Here is a 19669-nt window from a genome sequence, read left to right on the forward strand (position 1 = left end):
CATTTTATGGTTTGAACACTGAGACTGGTGATAACATGTTATTGAATGTGTGTGTTCCTGTGTCCTTTATCAATATAAAGGAGTGACTCTTTATGATTGTGCACTAGGGTGAGTGATGAAAAAGATGCCCGTGGCTATCTTCAAGCTTTAGCTTCTAAGATGACAGAAGAACTTGAATCTTTAAGAAGCTCCAGTCTGGGATCGAGGACTTTGGTAAGCATGAATATCTTAATTGGTTAACTGGAAAGCTTTACAATTTGTGGGGCCTCCAATTTTGTGTATCTTCAATGAATCCAGAAGTTCTTTTAAAAATGATGAAGGGTTTGTTTCCTCGTTCGCTCCAATTGCTAACCCCCTGCACCACACATTAGCCAACAATAGCGTCCGCTTCCCACCCCAGGCGACTACTACGATCGCCTTTCACCTTCTCAGCCCCATTTCTGAACCCCCTTCTATTCTGCAGCCCTTCTTTGCATCCATTTTAATCTTCAGTCCCATGTCCACACCTCCTCCCCCTCCTTCTGTGTAGTCTCCACCCTGCACACACCCCACCCCATGGTTAGTAAAGTAAAGGGTAAAGGGACCCCTGACCATTAGGTCCAGTCGTGGCTGACTCTGGGGTTGCGGCGCTCATCTCGCTTTATTGGCCGATGGAGCCGGCGTACAGCTTCCCAGTCATGTGGCCAGCATGACTAAGCCGCTTCTGGCGAACCAGAGCAGCGCACGGAAACGCCGTTTACCTTCCCGCCGGAGCGGTACCTATTTATCTACTTGCAATTTTGACGTGCTTTTGAACTGCTAGGTTGGCAGGAGCAGGGACCGAGCAACGGGAGCTCACCCCGTCATGGGGATTCGGACCGCCGACCTTCTGATCAGCAAGTCCTAGGCTCTGTGGTTTAACCCACAGCGCCACCCGCATCCCCACCCCATGGTTACCACCTACATATTCCTCATCCCCACACATTGGAACTACTAAGCGACCTTTTCAGCTTCTACCCAGTTATGAAGCCATGCTTTCATCTTCACCCCCATTCACACGTTTCCTACTTCCTCCTTTTTGGCAACTCTCTTTGCACCCTCATTTTTACATTCACTCCCCTTTTCCCCTCCTCCTCCTTACTTTTCTCAGCTCTCCCTTGTACACAGATCGCTCCCATTTCCATTCTTCATCCTCTCTCCTACTCTGCATCTCCTATTGTGCACATACCACATATGTTACTGTATCTTTGAGATGAATAGAATCTTAAGAGCAAGCCTGCCGGTTAGCTTGTTGAGTTAGAGATGGTTAACTTAACTTGGTGGATGTCAGTATTTGCTTGTTAACAAAATATCTGTTCTAAATTAACTACACTGAATCTGGAACTTCATGTTGAAAGCAACACATGGTAGCAATAGTGAAATGCATTTTGTGAAGGTACTGTAGAATATTTGAGGGCTCCTAATCTTTTATCTCTGACACATGAGACAGCTAAGAAATGTAAGAGGGAGAAGCTTGAATACAGCGAGAACAGAGGACACTGAAAGGAAAGCAAGTGGTTGTTTTAAATAACTACAGAAGTTTGAGTAAAAGTGAGGGTGGAGGCACACTGAGAGGAAAATGGTGATTTTAGACAACAGCAGAGGTTGGAGTAAAGCAGGGATGGAGGACACAGAAGCGTTGCCTTTTAAAAAAACAAACAGGGCAGTTTTAACAAGAAGAAATAGAAATGATGGATACAACACCAGAAAGCTAACACAACAGAGCTCCTTCATTTAAACATCTGTTGTTGCTCAAAATCTACTATTTTCCTCTCAGTTCTCTCCATCCCTGCTTTGCTCAAATGTCTGCCTTTACTTTAAACCACCACGTTCCCCTTCTCATCGTACCTCCCTTTTTGCTCCCACGTCATGGCAAATGTTGTTGTGCAACCTGCCTTTGATGTTGCTCCCCTATCCCATCCTGACTTCGTGCAAATTCAGAATTGTGATGCTGCACTACAGATTTTCCCATGGGGCTGCATGATGACATTCGTATATTTTTGTTATATATAGAGAAAAGGCAGACCATTCCTCCCCCAAAGCCTCCCTCCCACATTCACCATAAGAACATAAAAAATTGCTTTGCTGGATCAGGCCAGTAGTCCTCAGCAGCCTACTAGCAGCTATAGCCCTTTCCTTTCCTTCCACCAACAGCTGCTATTCAGTGTCACGTTACGTGGAGCCATCGTGACTAGTAGTCATTGATAGACTCACCTAAAAGCCAGCTAGTGGTAGTCACCACATCTTGTGTCTCCAAGTTCCACAAATGACTCATATACTGTGTGAAGAACTGCTTCCTTTTTTTTGCACGGAATTTCCTGCCAATAAGTTTAATTGGTACTGTACTGCTTGGGGGGCGGCGGCGGCATTTCTCTTACTGATTTCCCAATGCCATACATAATTCTATAAATATCTATCATGTTCCCCTTCCCCAGGTAACTTCGTTTTAAACTAACCTCCCCACAAACACTGTAGCCTTTCTTCATAGCAAAGGTGCCCCAGCCTCCTGATCATTCTAGTTGTTATTTTCTGCACTTTTTCCTGTGCTACAATATCCTATTTGAGACTGGAGGCCATCTCAAAGAGAATCCATTTTGCGTTCCCTAATTCTAATGTATATTATTTGTGAATTGATTCTGGAACCAGTTACCATATATTTGGCTTGTTTCAGTTCTTATTATAATTGAGATTCCCGCCCCCCTTGGGTATTTTTTTGAAAATAACTGGGCTGTTCTTCTATATATCTTTCATTGTATTTACTTATTTAATGCAACCCAGTTTGGGCTACCTTTTTGAAGGAAGAGGAGTGTACAGAGTTTGAATCAATGAAAATGAAGAATCACATCATTCAGTGAATTCTAGAAGGCAGGAATGGGATGGTATCTAGCATGGAACTTCGAAAAGTTCCAAATGAGGATGGAGCGTTGCCCTTGGCAATCAATAGCAGAAGGAAGCAGCCCTTCTCAGGAAATAGATTGGCTTAAACAGCTGGTGCCTTTGCCCATTCCCATCTCCCTTCTCAACATGCTGCTTGTTACAGCTGAATTGGCCCTAGGGAGAGGAATTGTTTCTCCTATTGGAAGCCAGGGAAAGGGTGAGTCCCAGAGCTAGTTTCCTTTCTCGTACAGTCTTTGGACAGTGTCATTGTTTACTGCCTCAGTTGCTCTTTAGAGACTCTAATGTAACAGTCTAATCTGTATAAAAACATTAAAATATGAAAAAAAATAATGTCAAATGTAAGGCTAGAATGGGGAAATGGTGATTTTATCTGTTTACAAAGGATAGCAGATAGTTCCACAGTGAAATGGATTTTGGCAAATCATCAATCCAGTAATTGCCTCTTTGAAGCACCTTTGAAGCAAATTTTTAAACTTTTCCTTGGCTTTGTTTGTTTCTGTATTTACATCAATCCTGCCAGGCCACCAGGGGCCCTCAAGGGCAATATTTTGGTCAATTCATTCTCTGGGGATTTTTTGGTCAGCTCTTGCTCTCAATGTAAAACTGCTTGGTTTGTGTTTCAGCTATATTTTCCAGCTGCATTCCACCCCCACCTCCCCAATTTTTAAGTTGGAATGCATTACAAATGTTGTTGTTCCCTGAATGCCATCTTCCTTTTAAGATCTCATCTCCCCTCCACCCCTACCTCACTAACGATGATGAATACAACTGAAGCTTTTTAATCGCTTTTAATATTTAAACACATGTGATAAATTCTTTAGCCGTATTAACCATTGCTTTTTGCAATAGGACCCACTCTGGAAAGTGAGACGTAGTCAGAAGTTGGATATGTCAGCAAGGTTGGAGCTGCAATCTGCTCTTGATGCCGAAATACGTGCCAAACAGCTGGTCCAGGAAGAGTTAAGGAAGGTTAAAGATGCCAACCTGTCCTTTGAAAGGTAATGTTTCAGATCATTGTTTAATTTTGCTTTTCTAATATAAAATATGGCATTCATGTAATTCTTTATGTAATTGACTTTTTGATGCATATTTCTGAAAGTACGTGTATGTGCCAGGGAGTCTAAGAACTCAAAATAAACAGCCCCAAGCCTCTGCCTTGCATTACAGTTTAAGCATAGCGGCCTAGATTAGCCCTCAACCAGCCTGGTGCCCTCCAGATGTTTTGGACTACCAGCCTCTGTCAGCCCCAGCCAGCTCAGTTTTGGCTAGGGGTGAGTTGTAGTCCAAAATGTCTAGAAGGCACGAGGTTGGGGAAGGTTGACCTAGATCCAAAGAACAATGCAACTAGTTCCTTCTTGCCCAAGGGGAAAGTGAGGAACTCTTTCAAACTGGGGGAAGCTTTGAAAAGCAGTATGGGATTTGCCATTGGGGTTGTCGCTCTTGGAAACAACAGTAAAAAATAATCCCACTGACCGTGCAAAGCCCTTTGGTGAATTTGCATAACTTTTTGGATCCTGGCTAATGCCCTTAAGTCTGTTTGGAAAGCAAACTGCCAAGTTGTGGGTTCCTCCTCCTCCTCCTCTCCCTGCTTTTCTTGCAGCACCTTCTTAAGCTTTAACTATATGGATGTAAACCATTTTAATACCAGGAGTTGAAATGGGCAAGCATTAGTCACAGTTAACATTTGTTTGGTCATAACACTTAGCCATGGTTTTTGGCTATTAGCATAAGGGCAGGGGGGAAGAATTGCACACAACACAAGCTGGGGGAAAGAAGCATGTAATTCTGTGGCCTGCTTTTCTTTTCTCAGTTGTAAGTCATGATGGGTGGATGGAGCGCAGAACCCATCCAGTCATATTTTCTACTCCCCTCCCCAATACACCTTTCACCTTCCCACATCTCCGCACCATTTCCCATATCACTTCCATCAGCACCTGCACCACAATGGCTGCTTCTCTTTTAAGGGAAGAAGAAGCCCTGTTCCTAATTTCCTGTGTAGGAGGAAGACTCGGGATTGTGAGAGACGGAGGAAAAAGGTGGCCAAGCAAGCAGTCATTTCCTTCCTCATGATACCCTAGGTCAGGTCAAATTCCAGCCAGGAAGTCAAGGCATTCTAGCCCTGCAGCCTGAGCCTAGAGCTCTTGCATTGGCTTTTGTCATAGTGCGGGGAGGGGGGTGGGTTGGCTAGCCTGTCGTTGTTTTCAGCAAGCCCTGGGGCACCTCTGTCCCTGTTAGAGACTTGCAGCTGGCTTCCTCCAGCCAGCCAGCATGTGCAGGATTATGGGTCATGAATGTGTCATGTTGTTAGGAAGTGTCACGATTTTGGCAAGTTTTTTTGAAGTTAGTTTTGTACATCTGACGCGTGGCTTCTCTTTCTGAAACTGGGCAGTGTAGCAACCTAGAGCTTGAGCAAATCCACATCCATTGGAGCCCCCCGAGGGCAAAGAAAAGTGTTTTGCTTTATTATGTTCCAAATGCTTCAAGGTTTCCATTTCACCATTTAGCAAACTAAAGGAATCTGAAACAAAAAATCGGGAACTCTTGGAAGAAGTTGAAGCTTTAAAGAAGAAGCTGGAGGAGAAATACAGGACGGATGCAGGTAATGTAGACACTAAATCCTGTTGAGGCCCTTGTCTTGCTGTAGAATGGACAGTAGATACTAGATTCAAGCAGGTAGCCGTGATGGTCTGATGCAGTCGAAATAAATAAAAATTTCAAAAAATGTCCAGTAGTACCTTAGAGACCAACTAAGTTTGTTCTGGGTATAAGCTTTTGTGTGCATGCACACTTCTTCAGCTACTCTGTCACTGTACAGCTTCCTGGTACTCTGGGGACTCTGAAGCAATGAAAAAGGCCAGATGACAACTAGAGCACAGGTGGCAGAAATAACTTTGAGGTCGATTGAGCACTGGTTATAATCATTCTTACCCAGTGTAGCTATGAGGACAGCAAACATACCTTGTGCCTGCATGGCATCCTCAAGTAGTCTCCCAGTGGAACTGTACAGGGTGGTCTAACAGTTGTCCATGGATCACCACTGGATTCCTCAAAGGTCTGTTGTGCCATGTTTGCATGACACTTTGAGGATAGAACTCACTCACCTTGATGTCATGACTATGACAGTTCCTAGTCAGGCCGCCAGTACAACATCTTGCCCTGTTTTGTTTGGTCAGTTTCAGATTATGAGACCTCAAGGTGCTTGCAGCTATGCATCCAGCTAAGTGCCCTCTCAATCACTGTCCTTCATGACTAATCAAATCAAGACAGCAGGGTATGTCTGGTTGGGTCTGGAGGTGATTTACATGCCTTTACACAAGGGGGTGGACTCCACTGCCCTTAAAGTGGCTTTAGTATGGCCATTCCTTAAAAAGAAAAAGTCACCCCAATAACAACAGTTTGTGACAGGTATCCACTAGTTGAAAATGCCCTGTTTTGGGGGAAGGCGATCAAGATTCAGACCTTCTTGGAATATACGCATTATCTAGACCCATTCCAGACAAGGTTCAGGCCTGGCTTTGGAATAGGCTTCCAGCAAACATCAGGTGGGGACCTACAGTATTGGCATTAAAGTACCTTCTCAAAACTCAACTTTTCACCCAGGCTTTCCCAGAGGGGTGATCCAGCTATGCCGATGGTTTACTCTGAGTTACTAATTTGTGATGCATTTTGTAGTTGTTTTAGGAATGTAATTTTATTTAATACTGTTCACCGCCATGATGATTGTTGCAAATTTTTTTAAAAAGTAAAATAGCGGGATGATGACTAATTAATTGTGCTTTCTTTTTCCAGGTCTCAAACTTTCAGACTTCCAGGATTCTATTTTTGAATACTTCAATACATCACCTCTTGCTCACGATCTGACTTTCAGAGTGAGTATTAGCACCCTTAAACCTTTGCACAGGAAACATAGTGAGCTGGGATGTTAAAAAGGAGTGTGGAGCAAGAAGGATAGCCGGATCTATACTGATAAATGACATAAAGTTATGAGTGAGAAGTGAGGTAGCTGATCTTTTTCTGATGATACCATCAGAATTGCAAAAAGGAATCCAAAGGAGGTCCAAAAGGATCTCCAAAAGGATGAACGGGGAGTAGAATGGCAAATGCAGTTCAACATCAGCAAGTGTAAAGTTAAGCACATTGGGGAGAAAAATCCTAATTTTGCATAGATGCCAATGGGATCTGGGCTAGTGTTTACTGGATAGTTCAGTGAAGATGTCCCGTGAAGAAAGTGAATTCCATGTTAGGGATTGTTAGGGAAAGGATTGAAAATAAAACTGCCTGTGTCATAATGCCATTTCACCAATCAATGGTGTGACTGCACTTGAAATACTGTTAACAGTTCCGGTTGTCTCACCTTTAAAAGGATATTGCTAGACCTGGAGAAGGTTCAGAAGAGTGCAGCCACAGTGACCAAGGGGCTGGTGTAACTCCCCTACAAGGAGTTACATTTGGGCCTTTTTAGTTTAGGGGGAAAGGCAAGTAAGTGGGGATATCATAGCAGTGTATGCAACAAAGTGGATACAGATAATTACATTCAAAAACTGGTTCATCTCTTTCTAACTCACTCACTTATTATATGATATTGAAGTAGGTAATAGCAGTTCATAAAGAAAAAGGACCCTGTCCCGCAAGCAATCTGAATTGTAAGCTCCTTGAGGCAGGGTTCCTCTCTTTTGCTTTTACTGTAAAGTGCCGTGTAAATTGGAAGTTTACTTTTTGGTAGCTTAAAGTTAGAGCACAGTGTGAAAGAAGAGAAATGAGTGTTTTTTCTTCACTAACATAAACTTAAATATCCTATTCTGTGGTCCATATCTGTTTGGCTCCTCTTACAGTATTAATATATACGTGCTTATTCAGCCTCTGTTCACCTCCCTTGAGCTGTCTATTAAACCCACCTCCCATTAAGACTAAACAAAGGGAGAGCCCACCTGTATCCATTTTTCAGACCTCCCATATCTGTATATTCTCTCTCTCTCTCTCTTTCTGTGTGTGTGAGTTTCATCCCATACAGCAGTAGTTAACTGTTGTTAGACTACAACTCCCATCAGTCCCAGCAACCTTGGCAATGGGCCGATATCATGGCAGTTGTATTCTAACAGCATTTGGAGGCCCACATGTTCCTCCTCAGCTCCATTCATTTATTTCTCTCTCTGTTGGAAAGGGAATACATGACAGTGTTACTAAAAGACAGATGGGTTATAGAAAAATAAAATCACAAGAACATCCCCAAAGCTATGCTACTCCACTAAATTATCCAGCAGACCAAGCAGACTGCAAAACCTGTCAGTTACAGCTTGCCTGACAGGAAAAATAGGCCCTTTCTTCAGCTTTTAGGTGATGTGACTGAAGATTAGTAGCTAGACACTGGAAAAAATATATGTATTCTGTTCGTGATAAATTCACCTACTTAAACTAATGAGCTCTGTGTTTGTCAGAAACACATACTTGAGCACAGTTTGTATTCAGTGTCCTTATCAATACTTACTGGGTTGCATATTTGTTTTATTGTATGGAAATTCATCTGTTGATTGGAATGAGATTGGAATGACCATCACAAACAGATAAAAGAATGCTAACAATTGCCTTGCTTGATCAGACCAAGCGATCATATAATTCATGCGTTGCAAGCCAAATGCTTAGAAAAGGTCACAAGATACAATAGTAATATAATAAATGCAGTGTAGAGTCATATTACAAATTTAGCACAATCATATTCACGGTGAAAAATGAAATCTTAATGAAAGTATTTTTAATTCTCTTCCACTCTGCATGTTTTATAGAACAAACTCCCAAGTCAGTAGAAATCAAGAGTGCTTAACCTGACATGACTAATTCTGTATGCCACTTTGCTTTCCTCGGGGGATGTATGACTTACTTGCAAGTGCCTAGTCATCTGCATCTGGAATTTCATAAAGCCCAGAGAGGATATGTGTCACAACCCAGCTCAGATAAAAACCTGTATGGAGTTTGGGTCTACAATTTCACATGCGATCACTGGAACTACAATTATATCTATTCTTGCGACTTCCTGGCTTTCCTTATTTCCTTTTCAAACTGCATGTTGGTTGCCAGGGGAAAGATAAATCGGCTGCAAGTCTTTGCAGAAAGGCTGCTTGCATCTCACAGAAAGTGGGCGCTGGTTTGTTGCGCTTGCAGAAGGATGTGCTGTGTGCTGCTCTCCACCCACACTGCAGCCTCTTTGAAAACAAACTAGAATGCAATCACAAGTTGTGCCAAACCTTAGCTGTTACCGACAACTGGGAAGTAGAAAGATCTTTGCTACGTTAGATCTAAAAGCCCTTTATAGTGAGGTGTTGAATTTTTTATGAAGATCAAATATCTGCCTTCATTATATACATCTGCAGGAAATGTTTATTATTGTATGTTGCACTTACTCTCGAGTTCCTTACCTCATTTGACCTCGCAATAGCGGCTGAGACAGATCAGTATATTCCAGTATTACAGATGGGAAAAGGAGGCTGAGTGCTAGGAACTTTCCCAAGGCCACTCACCGAGTCAGAGCTGCTATTTTCTCTGGCAACATTTTGTTGGTTGTATTCGATAGCAAACACTATTCAGATGTATTATGAGGAATATTTAATATTGGTAATGCACAGTTTGGGAATATCAGGAAAATGTTGCCTTTGCAGTCTGCAAACTTTGCCAATTACTAACTTACCTAGTTAGTTTGCTAATAACCGCTCTGATGGTTTGTTGCTGGGTAAAAAGTGATCAATTTTATCCTCTCATATCTATTACAACAAGGACAATGTTTCTTCCTCGTCTTCATCTTCTCTGCTAGCCTTTTGGGAAGAAGTAAGTTCATGCTGATGGCTTTACCTCCCTAATCTGTAACCTGTATGTGTAAAATTGCCATCCTAAACTAGTGACCTTTTTTTTTTAGTTTCCTTTATACATGCTTATTAAATTATACTGAAGATTAACCGACTAAATAGAAATAGCTTCATTTCCTAAGAGTTCTCTTGTAAACTGCTCATTTGAAGTTGCTGTGGCAATTACAATGTGTATTAAAGGTGATTTATGCTTTTTAAAGCAATTTGTATTGTGGACAGCAGAATAGTGACAGGGCCAAAACCTTTTCTGTTTCCATTGAAACGTGCTATAAGATGAACAGCACATGGACTCCACTGTAGCATACGTATTTTCTAAGACCTTTTTTTCTCTAACAGCATCTTATTAAACACTATTATTATTATTAAAGACTAGCTCTGTTATGTAAGATTTCAGAGCTCCAAAGTGCGGAATTTCATTTTGGTAACAATATTAGCATTTTTTAAAGGCCCATTATCTAAGAGTCAAAAAATGATTCTTCTAAATACACCTTAGCTCTGCACCTACTAATAGCTGTATTTTCCCATTTAAAATTTGAATGAAATTGTGCGTGTGTTACATCTTCTAGCTGCTGAACCGTGTTTTGTTTTTGTTAAGTGAATTACCTAACCCAGTTCTAAATCTTAAATGAGGAGGCCATATAGTTCAGCAAAATAAGGGTTATTTTTATAACATTTTCTATCCTTTATTTAGATGCAACATAACAGTGCATTTCTGCATTTTCCACCTAAGTCTTCAGTTTTTTTCTCCCCTCCCCACCAGAAATTTCATCTTTTAACTTTTTGTTTTAAAATACAGAAATCATTAGTACTATCTCCATATCTAATGCTCATTAAAGAGCCTTTAACAATAAGGAACAAAGTAGATACTGTGTAAGTCTTATTTTATGGTGATTGGGTGGGTGCATACACGCACATACAGGAGACAAAAACACGCAAGCACAGTGTAATCACACACCTGCTGTATGGAGGTAAGTCCTTGCCAGGCAGATCTGATTATGTCTGTTCCTACAGTGAGTTAGAAGTAACCTTCAAAGGGCATTTGAAGGCCATGTATTAATACTTTACCTTAATCTCAGAATGAACTGATAACTTCACAATTTTGGGGTTTTCAACATCAGCCAACTCCACTTATATAATATAGCTGTGGCCTTTGTTGGTGGAGGGTTTCCTTTTAGAGTGTAGATGTTAACTAGCTTGACATTACAGAGCTCAGCAGAATGCTCTACACAAAGCATTTTCTGAGCAGACAGGCTCTTGTGCCCCAGGTGAACTTGGTTTTGTTCTGCTACTCAGTGATCCATTGCTGGAAGCTAACTTCCTTTACTATCTCCTCTCCTCCAACCCACTTTGCAGACAAATTCCGTTAGTGAGCAGGAGGCACAGGGTTCTAAAGCAGAGGTCTCGCCATCAACATCTGTTGTGACTGCAGAGCAGCAGCAGCAGCAAGAAGTAAGCCGCCATTGTTTCATTAATCCAGATTAAAGCATTTTGGGGAGCCCTAAATTTACAAATGTATGTTTACAGCCATCAGTCTTTCCTCGCAGCTTCTTTCTGTGTTGACTTGCGTCAGTGTTTAAATGTACATGCTTTGTGAGCTCCCTTTTGTTTTGCTCCCCTTTCCCTGGGTCCCTGTGTATCGCTGAGCTCCATCTTCTTCCTTGTTTACCTTCTGCTGCTTGCTAGAGTGCAGGCTTTCCTATGAGTCTTTCTGATCTGCAAACCTGCTTCTAGTAAATTTGGAACAATGCTGCGTTTTGTGATATCGGCTCTTACTCACCTTCAAAAAAGATACTCGAGTTGTTGCCAAACCAAATGCATATTGGATCCTGGAAGTCTTTAATTGCTCAACTGTAGTTTTTTGCAATTCAGGAACCAAATCGGCTTCAGAGGATGCCTGCTGCTCCTTCCCCCACCATTCAGTCCATTTCTCTAGCTGTACCAAAGGTAGGGGGCACTTGTTGACTTGTTTTGCTTAGAACTTTTTTTTTGGGGGGGTGCAGATATGAAAATGATTATATCCCATTCATAAGCCATCTGTATGTTAATTTTGTCTGAGTTCGTCATTTTCATCTCTTAGGATTATTTCAAATTGGTCCTGCATAGCTGTTTACAAAGCCTTATGCAGTCCATTTGCCAGGTGTCCAACAGCCCAACAGGTCTGCTGTCTCCTTGGGACTGTAAAAACAATGGGGTTGTTAAACACACAGCAAGCCAGTATGGGGCAGATCAGCTGTGTATGATTTTGTAGGCTGCAAGTTGTGCAGGCTTGTGCTATTAAACACTCCTGTTTGTGGTGTCCTTACTCATTGCTTTAGTTTTGTTGGGGTGCCGGAATAGATTTCCTTTAGGTTGCAGTTCTGGTCTGCTTGGTCTGCATATAGTTAAAATTTGCCATGATGCAAAACTTTATTCAATGCTAATCCACCACAGTATATTTTCTGTGTTCATTTAAAAATTGTTACACACCCGTCACCATGAAGAGTGGGTAGCAAATATGCCCCCCCCCCCCGAGAGAGAGCTTTCAGTGCTGAAAAACCAGTGAAAGAACCAATTTCAACACACTTGATCAGTGTACTAAGCAAAACCAAGGCTTAGTAAAAATATTGATCACTTCACTCTTGTCCTGGTACTGCTGCTTCCACTCTACTCAGAGCTTCCCATAGGGCTTTTCACAGACATCTGGCTGGATGCTATAAGAACAGGATGATGGACTAGATGGGCATTTAGCTTGACCTAGCAGTATTCTTATCACGTTCTTAGCTAAGTCGTGGTATGGCATAGAGTTGCATCTGAACATGGGCTTGTGGCTTGCCTCCCTCAGACAAACCATGAGCAGGAAGTCAAAGCACACCTTGGCTGAAATCTAGAACAAGTCAAAGCAACCAGTAGCCTAGGTTCAGATGTAGCACTAAGCCAAGCCACTTATATAAGGGCAAACCTCTCTGCCCTCATATAGGTGGTGAGATCATCTCCCAATGGCAGAGCAAAGGAGTCCCAGTCTCAGAACTGCGTCGCCCACTGCTTCTACCATGCAGCTAAGTGTAGGAATGAAAATAGTGTGATTTGTATAGAGAGCATATTTTTTAGCATTACTTCCTACAAGTATTATAGTTAACAAGAGAGAATTTGAACTGCTAGATCTCTACATATTTTAAACATTTTGTAAGTTGCATTGAGTATTATTTCAAAAAGATGCCCTAATAATAATAATAATAATAATAATAATAATAATAATAATATTCAGTACACAGTTCAGGAGTAATGGTTCCTGCTGAAATTCCATTGCAAGTAAATGAAGGCATAACCAGGGCCACCTCTTCAAATCAAGGTCCACTGAAGTGGGAACTTCTGCCACTGATACAATTTTACAATTACTTGTCATTTTATTGATCTTTTGAAAATGTTATTTACCCTGAATTTATATTCCAGCCTAAAGCTCATCAACTCAGTATCAAATCCTTTTCAAGCTCCACTCAGTGCAGCCACTGCACCTCCCTCATGGTGGGATTGATTAGACAGGGCTACGCTTGTGATGGTAAGTTGGCTTAAGTCTTCTAAGTACTCAGAGACTTAACAGCATAAATTTTACATCTTTATTGCAGCAAGACAGTTACCTGAAGGAAATGGTTATATGCCTCTTTAAAGCAAAAGGCTGGGTGATCTAAAATAGAAGTTAAAAGTGACTGCAAAGGAGCTGAATGTGATTGTCATTTGTGCCAAATTTGAAGGGTCAGCTGCAGAAACGGGTTATTTACGTTACTAATGTGAGCCCATGAAATTTTCAGGAAGGGCGAGGCATTAAGAGAGGATTGCAGGGGTTCCAATTCCATTTTGACCCATAGAGTTGAAGCTGTGTTATCAGTCACATGTGTCAACTGTTTTAATCAGAAAGCCTCATGATAGCAATACACTGTACTTGTATGATGCTGTGCTCCTTATTTTTGACTGAACTTTAGGTTTTATTGTGTAACAGCAAAGAACTTTGACAAGTTCACCTTTTCTTTCTTAGTGTGTTCATTTGCATGCCATGTTTCCTGCAAGGACAGCGCACCACAAGTCTGCCCTATACCTCCAGAGCAAGCCAAGAGACCCCTTGGGGTAGATGTTCAAAGAGGCATAGGAACAGCCTACAAAGGCTACGTCAAGGTAGGAAAATTACACAGGAGCAGAGGCAGGGAGAGAATTATGATTCTAACAGTAGTGTTAATTGAATCCCACCTGTCTTTAAAAACACTACTGTGTTTTTACCCCAAAATCCAGTAGTTTGATTGGCATAGGTTATTAGGTACATACTCAATTAACTCATTCAGTGCTGTATTAAATAATAATCTTCAAGCATGGAAGTGTACAATAAAAAGTACAGTATATTGTGTAACTATTTCTTCACTGAATTTTGCTCAGGTGGGGTATAAAACCTGAAAGGAGGGCTTTGTTTGTTTAATCTGCACTTCACGTCATAGAGATATAATACATTTTATTCTTTACTGCTTTAAAAAGACATCACCTTTCTTTCAGGTTTCATACCCCCACTTCAGCAAAATGCAGAGATTAGAAAAAAGGATTTGGTTTAGTTAAACAGGAAGCAAGGGTACCGAAAGAACACTGTGTACCAAAATCATCTGTGTTTCTTGGTTCCTGTTGGTTTTGGTATGCTTTTGGTTCCTATTGCATCTCCTAAAATGTACTATAAGCGTGGTGTTCTCCATGAACTCGTGAGGCCCACCCTGCATCAAAGCTAGATGGAAAGTTGCACATGTCAATAGCTTTGTCACTTAACTAAGCAGCAGACTAGTGTAAAAAATAACTGTTGCTTTTCAGAGACGCGCAAGTATATATGAGAAAAGAATCTCTGTGTGTTTGATATCACATAAGATGGGGCATTAGAATTCCAAGCTGAAAAGTCCAACTGAAAATACAAACATTATGCAGAAGCTAAAGGGAAGAAAACACAAAATCTTGCCTTGTGTCATTTTAGCGTACTGCTTCTTTATAGCAGCAGTAGCTGGAAGGCATTTGATTATCTTAGTATATTACAAAAATATTTTTCCTTTGGCATACGGCTTAGTATCTTTTGCACTAGTATCTGACATGCTAGAAGGGGCAAACTGCATAAGAGGATCTTCCCTAGAATTGTGCCGAAAACCCATTCTCTCTCTATCCATCCATCTTCCCAAATTATGATAAAGCCCCAAGGCTTTGTTTACAATTTATAGTAATCCCCTTAGTGCTAATCTTTATACTAGTGAGCACAGCAGGTGATTTGATAAAAAGTTCTGGAAACTGGCAGCTGGATTGCCACAGACTGAAAGTTGAGAAAGAATTCTGGGTGAGAGAGGTTTGTTTCTAGCCAAACTTTAAATGGGAGAGATAATAAATGTTCTCATCATCTTACGCTCTTTGATATTTTCCAGTTGCAAGGCTGAAGTGCACACATCCTGAAGTTAATTTTGTAAAAGGGGAATGTTTTGTAAAAGAGGAATGTTTAAAAAAATCTGTCTTCCCTGGAGTTTCTTTATCTATCTATATTTCCAGACACACTAGCATTTCCATGCTTGAATTCACATATGACTATGCATGCCGTTTGGTTTCTTATAGCTCCATGATCCATAGCACTCCAGAGTTCATCATGGAGGTCATAGGTCCTTCAATAAGCGCATCATGTTTACAGCATAATGCTCAGTACATTTGCACATGCATCTAAGCTCATGGAACTCATATTCTGTACAAGAAATTGTAGCACTATAATACAAAAATTATAGCACCAAAAATTGTAGCACTAAAAATCAGAGTCAAATGTCGCATGGAAATGTCCTCAAGGGTCCCGCTTCTGCTTTATCTGCTAAGATGTGAATGATGTATGTGTGCATTTGTTTATTTACAGGTTCCAAAGCCAACAGGAGTTAAGAAAGGATGGCAGCGGGCCTATGCAGTTGTCTGTGACTGTAAACTATTCCTCTATGATGTACCTGAGGGAAAATCCACCCAGCCGGGAGTGGTTGCAAGTCAAGTCCTGGATCTCAGGTTTGTATTGGTGTAGTCATTTTGGTGATAAACCCCATCCCCCCCCCCCTTTGCATGGTAAATTTACGCGGGATTTTTTTTTTTATATACAATTAAGCAATCAGAAATTGGCATACAACCCCTTAATTTTCATCAAAATAGTGTACTGTGCTTTGTTATTTCAGGGAACGATTTGACAAAATGGCCATGTTGGTCTACAAAACGACGTTAGAGTGAGCCTTGATTTGCACATGTTGTTACTGTGTTCGTCTGTTCCCTCACCTGCTCTCCCTGTTAAAACCTAATGTTTTACCTTGTTGCTATAACTAGCTTATCTGTACCCAAGGGTCTGCCTGAACTGCACAACCAAGTATTAACACCAGTTCATGTGTTAATGTCCTAGGGAAAGGAGGCCGACCGCTTTTGCTTTAGCTGTACTTTTAAGTGTAAAATCCAACACCAGTGACTTGAATTATTTGGTTTCTTACCAGAGATGAAGATTTTTGTGTGAGCTCTGTCCTAGCATCGGATGTCATACATGCAACCCGCAAAGATATTCCTTGCATATTCAGGGTATGTTCAAATACGGTTTTTATTTTACTGCAACTTCTTATTCTCATACCTTGCTTCAGTGAATGACTGATAAATAGTTGTATTGTCTGTCCCTAGTATAAATCTCAGTTTTAAAATATCCATTTAACATGTAGGTAGAGGGACATTTCTTGAAGATTAATAAATTCGCTGTAACTGATCTGTGAAGGACAGGCTGTGTGTTTACAATTCAATTTTTATATGAATAATTTGTGTTTTCAGATACTAAAATTAAGTGCTCGTATCTGGCAAAAATAAAATAAAATGGGACGCTGCTGAAATATATTAAGGTGGTTTATGCTAGAGGTGGGCAACCTGCAGCGCCCTGCCCTAATTTCATATGAATGAAGGAGCACCAAGGGAGATGAAGAGAGTGGGAGGAGGAAAAAGGGGAGGGGTGGGAATGCTGAAATTAATGAAGCCATGGGAGGAAAGAGAATCCCTTTGAAAACAAGCATTTCAGACTTCTAGCAAAAGATACATGTTCCTTCCCCGGCAACCTTCTGGAAGAGGGGAGAGAAAAAGGGTGTCCCTGCTCATATTGGGCTCTGGCCATATCAACACCAGTATGTGGTCCCCAACATTACCCCTGAGGGAATGCAGAAAAAGATTTCCCACCCCTGGTTTGCACAACTCTACCATACACGTGCATTAGACTAGGCTGTTGTCCTTGTCTAATAAATTAGCAGGGTGCATTGCCTAGTAGCAGGTAGGCGTCTAAACTAACTGTCTCTTCCTTGCAATTGTAATTTTTGACAACTGGCATATAAGGGCCACCTTTATAAAGAGCAAATAAACAAAGAATTTTAAAAAGCGTATTAAAATGTAAAAAAGTAAGTTAGATACACTAATCAAAACTATTCACAACATCTGGAGGACCAGCAGTTCCCCATCTCTGCTGTATGGGACTGCATCTCTTGTCATTAACGATTCCTATACATTGATTGAATGGACCTATACCTACATATACCTCCCTAGCAACAACTAGTAATCTATCATAGGCACTACAGATGTTACCAACCTTTCATTTGTTTGCTTTGGGTCATAACACAGTTGGGACTTTCATACCTTTTTATAGTAAGCATGTTAGGGGTAATGTAAGTTGAACGATTAATGCAAGTGGCCATCGTGCCACCAGGCCTCATAATACATCCACGAAGAAGGAATTGTGGACATTTCTTGATCAGTATCCATAATCTCCAAGAGGCCCCTTGGAAAGGTGCCTGTCTCAATAGCATTTTGTGCATTGTCCAGGCACTATTCATATTCTCCGGTCAGTATGCATAGTGTCAAGAAACATGCCTTTTTTACTGTTTCTCATTCAGAAGTGTGCAGTCTGTTCCCCCAGCTGCTTTTGGCCCACTTCCTAATGTTCTGTGGAGCACAACATACCAGCCAAGCAGTGGAAATAAGGAACGAGGCTCTAGACAAAGATTAACATTTTTCTCCCAGCTGTTTCCCCAATCATATGAGCAAGCTGGTGTTATCATGTGACAGCAGTGGGGCTGGCCAAGCCCCACCTCTGAAGTGATTTGCCTGCTCCCGCCACCATCTTTTGAGCAGCAGATGCAACTTTGCCACTGCCTCTCGCCAGCCAGGATTTGGATTGCATTGCCAAGAAATGACACTGGCCCCATTGAATGTAAATTCTTGAGAATATGTCTAATGATCACATTTTAGATAGAAATGCAAGGTTGTGGGACAAGATAATGCACATCATCCCCCTAAATGTGCATCATGCTGAAAGTAATACAGTGTGGACAAACAACATCCACTTCACGAAATACCGTAAATGTGAGAATTTAGCTCAGCATTAAAATGGATTCTGCAAAGATTGCCAAATCATAGTACTAAGGGAAATGTTAGGAAGACGGGAGGGTTTCACGAAACAGGATTTTACACATAAGACTTTAAGAGGAACTGGAAGGGCTTGTGTATATTGAAGTTGTCACTTTTACGAAGCCGTTGCGAGTGATGTATTTGCCACTTACTTTAGCCAATGTATTTCTCCGGCAATAGAGAGGCAGCAAATTTCACTTGAATATTTTCATCTTGCTTCCTCTTGCTGTCAAGGTGACAGCCTCTCTCTTAGGCTCGCCTTCAAAGACCTGCTCTCTGCTGATCCTAACAGAAAATGAGAACGAGAAGCGAAAGTGGGTTGGAATCCTAGAGGGGCTGCAATCTATTCTGCACAAAAATAAACTCAAAAACCAAGTTGTACATATTCCACAGGAAGCCTATGATAGCACACTTCCTCTCATTAAAGCCAGTTTAGCTGCTACTATTATAGGTATGTTGAATATAATGAGACATTTGAATGTTTGCTGTTACAGCTGCAGATGGAGCTAATGTGTTGCTTGTGCTGCCATCCTCGTGCATTTTTCCTCATCTGCATATGTGCCCAGAGAAGCTTAGTAGTGTGAAATTTACTAATTGATTTTTAAAAGCTAATTATGATTAACTCTGTTTGCAGTAGGCATCTGCAGTGCTTGAATGAATCGTCTTATTCTTATGCCCATTGCTTTTTGGCTTAAGGAAAAACAGCTAGCTCATACACTAATGATGTCTTAAAATGCAATTGTGCATATTTTCCCCACAGGCCTTCTCATTTGGGGGTATTATTTATTTTCATATTTATAGCCTGCCTCTTGGACAATGGGCCTCAAGGCAGCTACCAAAGTTATCACAATGGCACCACATAAAAAAACAGTTTTGGAGCAATAAATAAGATGCAATATTAAGAGCAGCTTAAAACCATAGAGCGTATAGCTGTAGCAATGTAATTTGCCAGGCTAGTTAAAACAATAATCCTCTTCACCCTCTGAATGCTTGCTGGGATAGAAATTTCTTCCTTGCTTCAGAAAGTGAAGATGAGACCAGCCTGGTAAAGGGGGAGGGCACTGCTACAGAAAAAAGCCTTCTCCCCACCAATCTAAATTAGAGAAGGAATTTAGAGTAGAACATCCTCTAGTGACTTCTGTGTCCATGGAGTCTGGTACAGAAATGTTAGTTCCATTAGATAAACTGGCCACTGGAGATTTTAAAGGTTAGAAAAATTTCTTTTCATTGGTGCCCAGAAATAAATTGGGGAGCCGGTACAATTGTGAACTCCTTCCAGCTCACTATCACTATCAAATGGGTCCCTTCCATTACAACAGCAGAAGCTCGCAATTTTCAAACCTGTTTATATTAATAGTGGTTTCCTCCCCCCTCTCCCCACTACCATTAGATCGAGATAGAATAGCAATTGGTGCTGAAGAAGGCCTCTATGTTGTAGACGTGACCCGTGATGGTAAGTGAAGTTCTTT

General features: G+C 41.2%; 1 protein-coding gene across 6 annotated transcripts in view; it reads left to right on the forward strand.

The window, feature by feature from the left end:
• The window catches only part of CDC42BPB (CDC42 binding protein kinase beta), a 97160-nt gene that overhangs the window by 61840 nt on the left and 15651 nt on the right, over window positions 1-19669 (forward strand). For 2 of the 6 annotated variants that reach the window (XM_081003894.1, XM_081003895.1), the window contains exons 18-30: window positions 108-213; window positions 3766-3914; window positions 5421-5515; window positions 6706-6785; window positions 9682-9732; window positions 11124-11219; window positions 11640-11714; window positions 13200-13305; window positions 13780-13916; window positions 15652-15791; window positions 16262-16343; window positions 18435-18651; window positions 19591-19653. In XM_081003894.1, coding sequence (XP_080860020.1) covers window positions 108-213; window positions 3766-3914; window positions 5421-5515; window positions 6706-6785; window positions 9682-9732; window positions 11124-11219; window positions 11640-11714; window positions 13200-13305; window positions 13780-13916; window positions 15652-15791; window positions 16262-16343; window positions 18435-18651; window positions 19591-19653 — 1397 coding nt within the window. The remainder of the gene's footprint in view (window positions 1-107; window positions 214-3765; window positions 3915-5420; window positions 5516-6705; window positions 6786-9681; window positions 9733-11123; window positions 11220-11639; window positions 11715-13199; window positions 13306-13779; window positions 13917-15651; window positions 15792-16261; window positions 16344-18434; window positions 18652-19590; window positions 19654-19669) is intronic. The other 4 variants (XM_081003898.1, XM_081003899.1, XM_081003897.1 and 1 more) reach the window with 3 other exon arrangements.

Source organism: Podarcis pityusensis (assembly GCF_964106645.2).
Source record: "Podarcis pityusensis genome assembly, chromosome: 1".
Lineage (NCBI taxonomy): Eukaryota > Metazoa > Chordata > Lepidosauria > Squamata > Lacertidae > Podarcis > Podarcis pityusensis.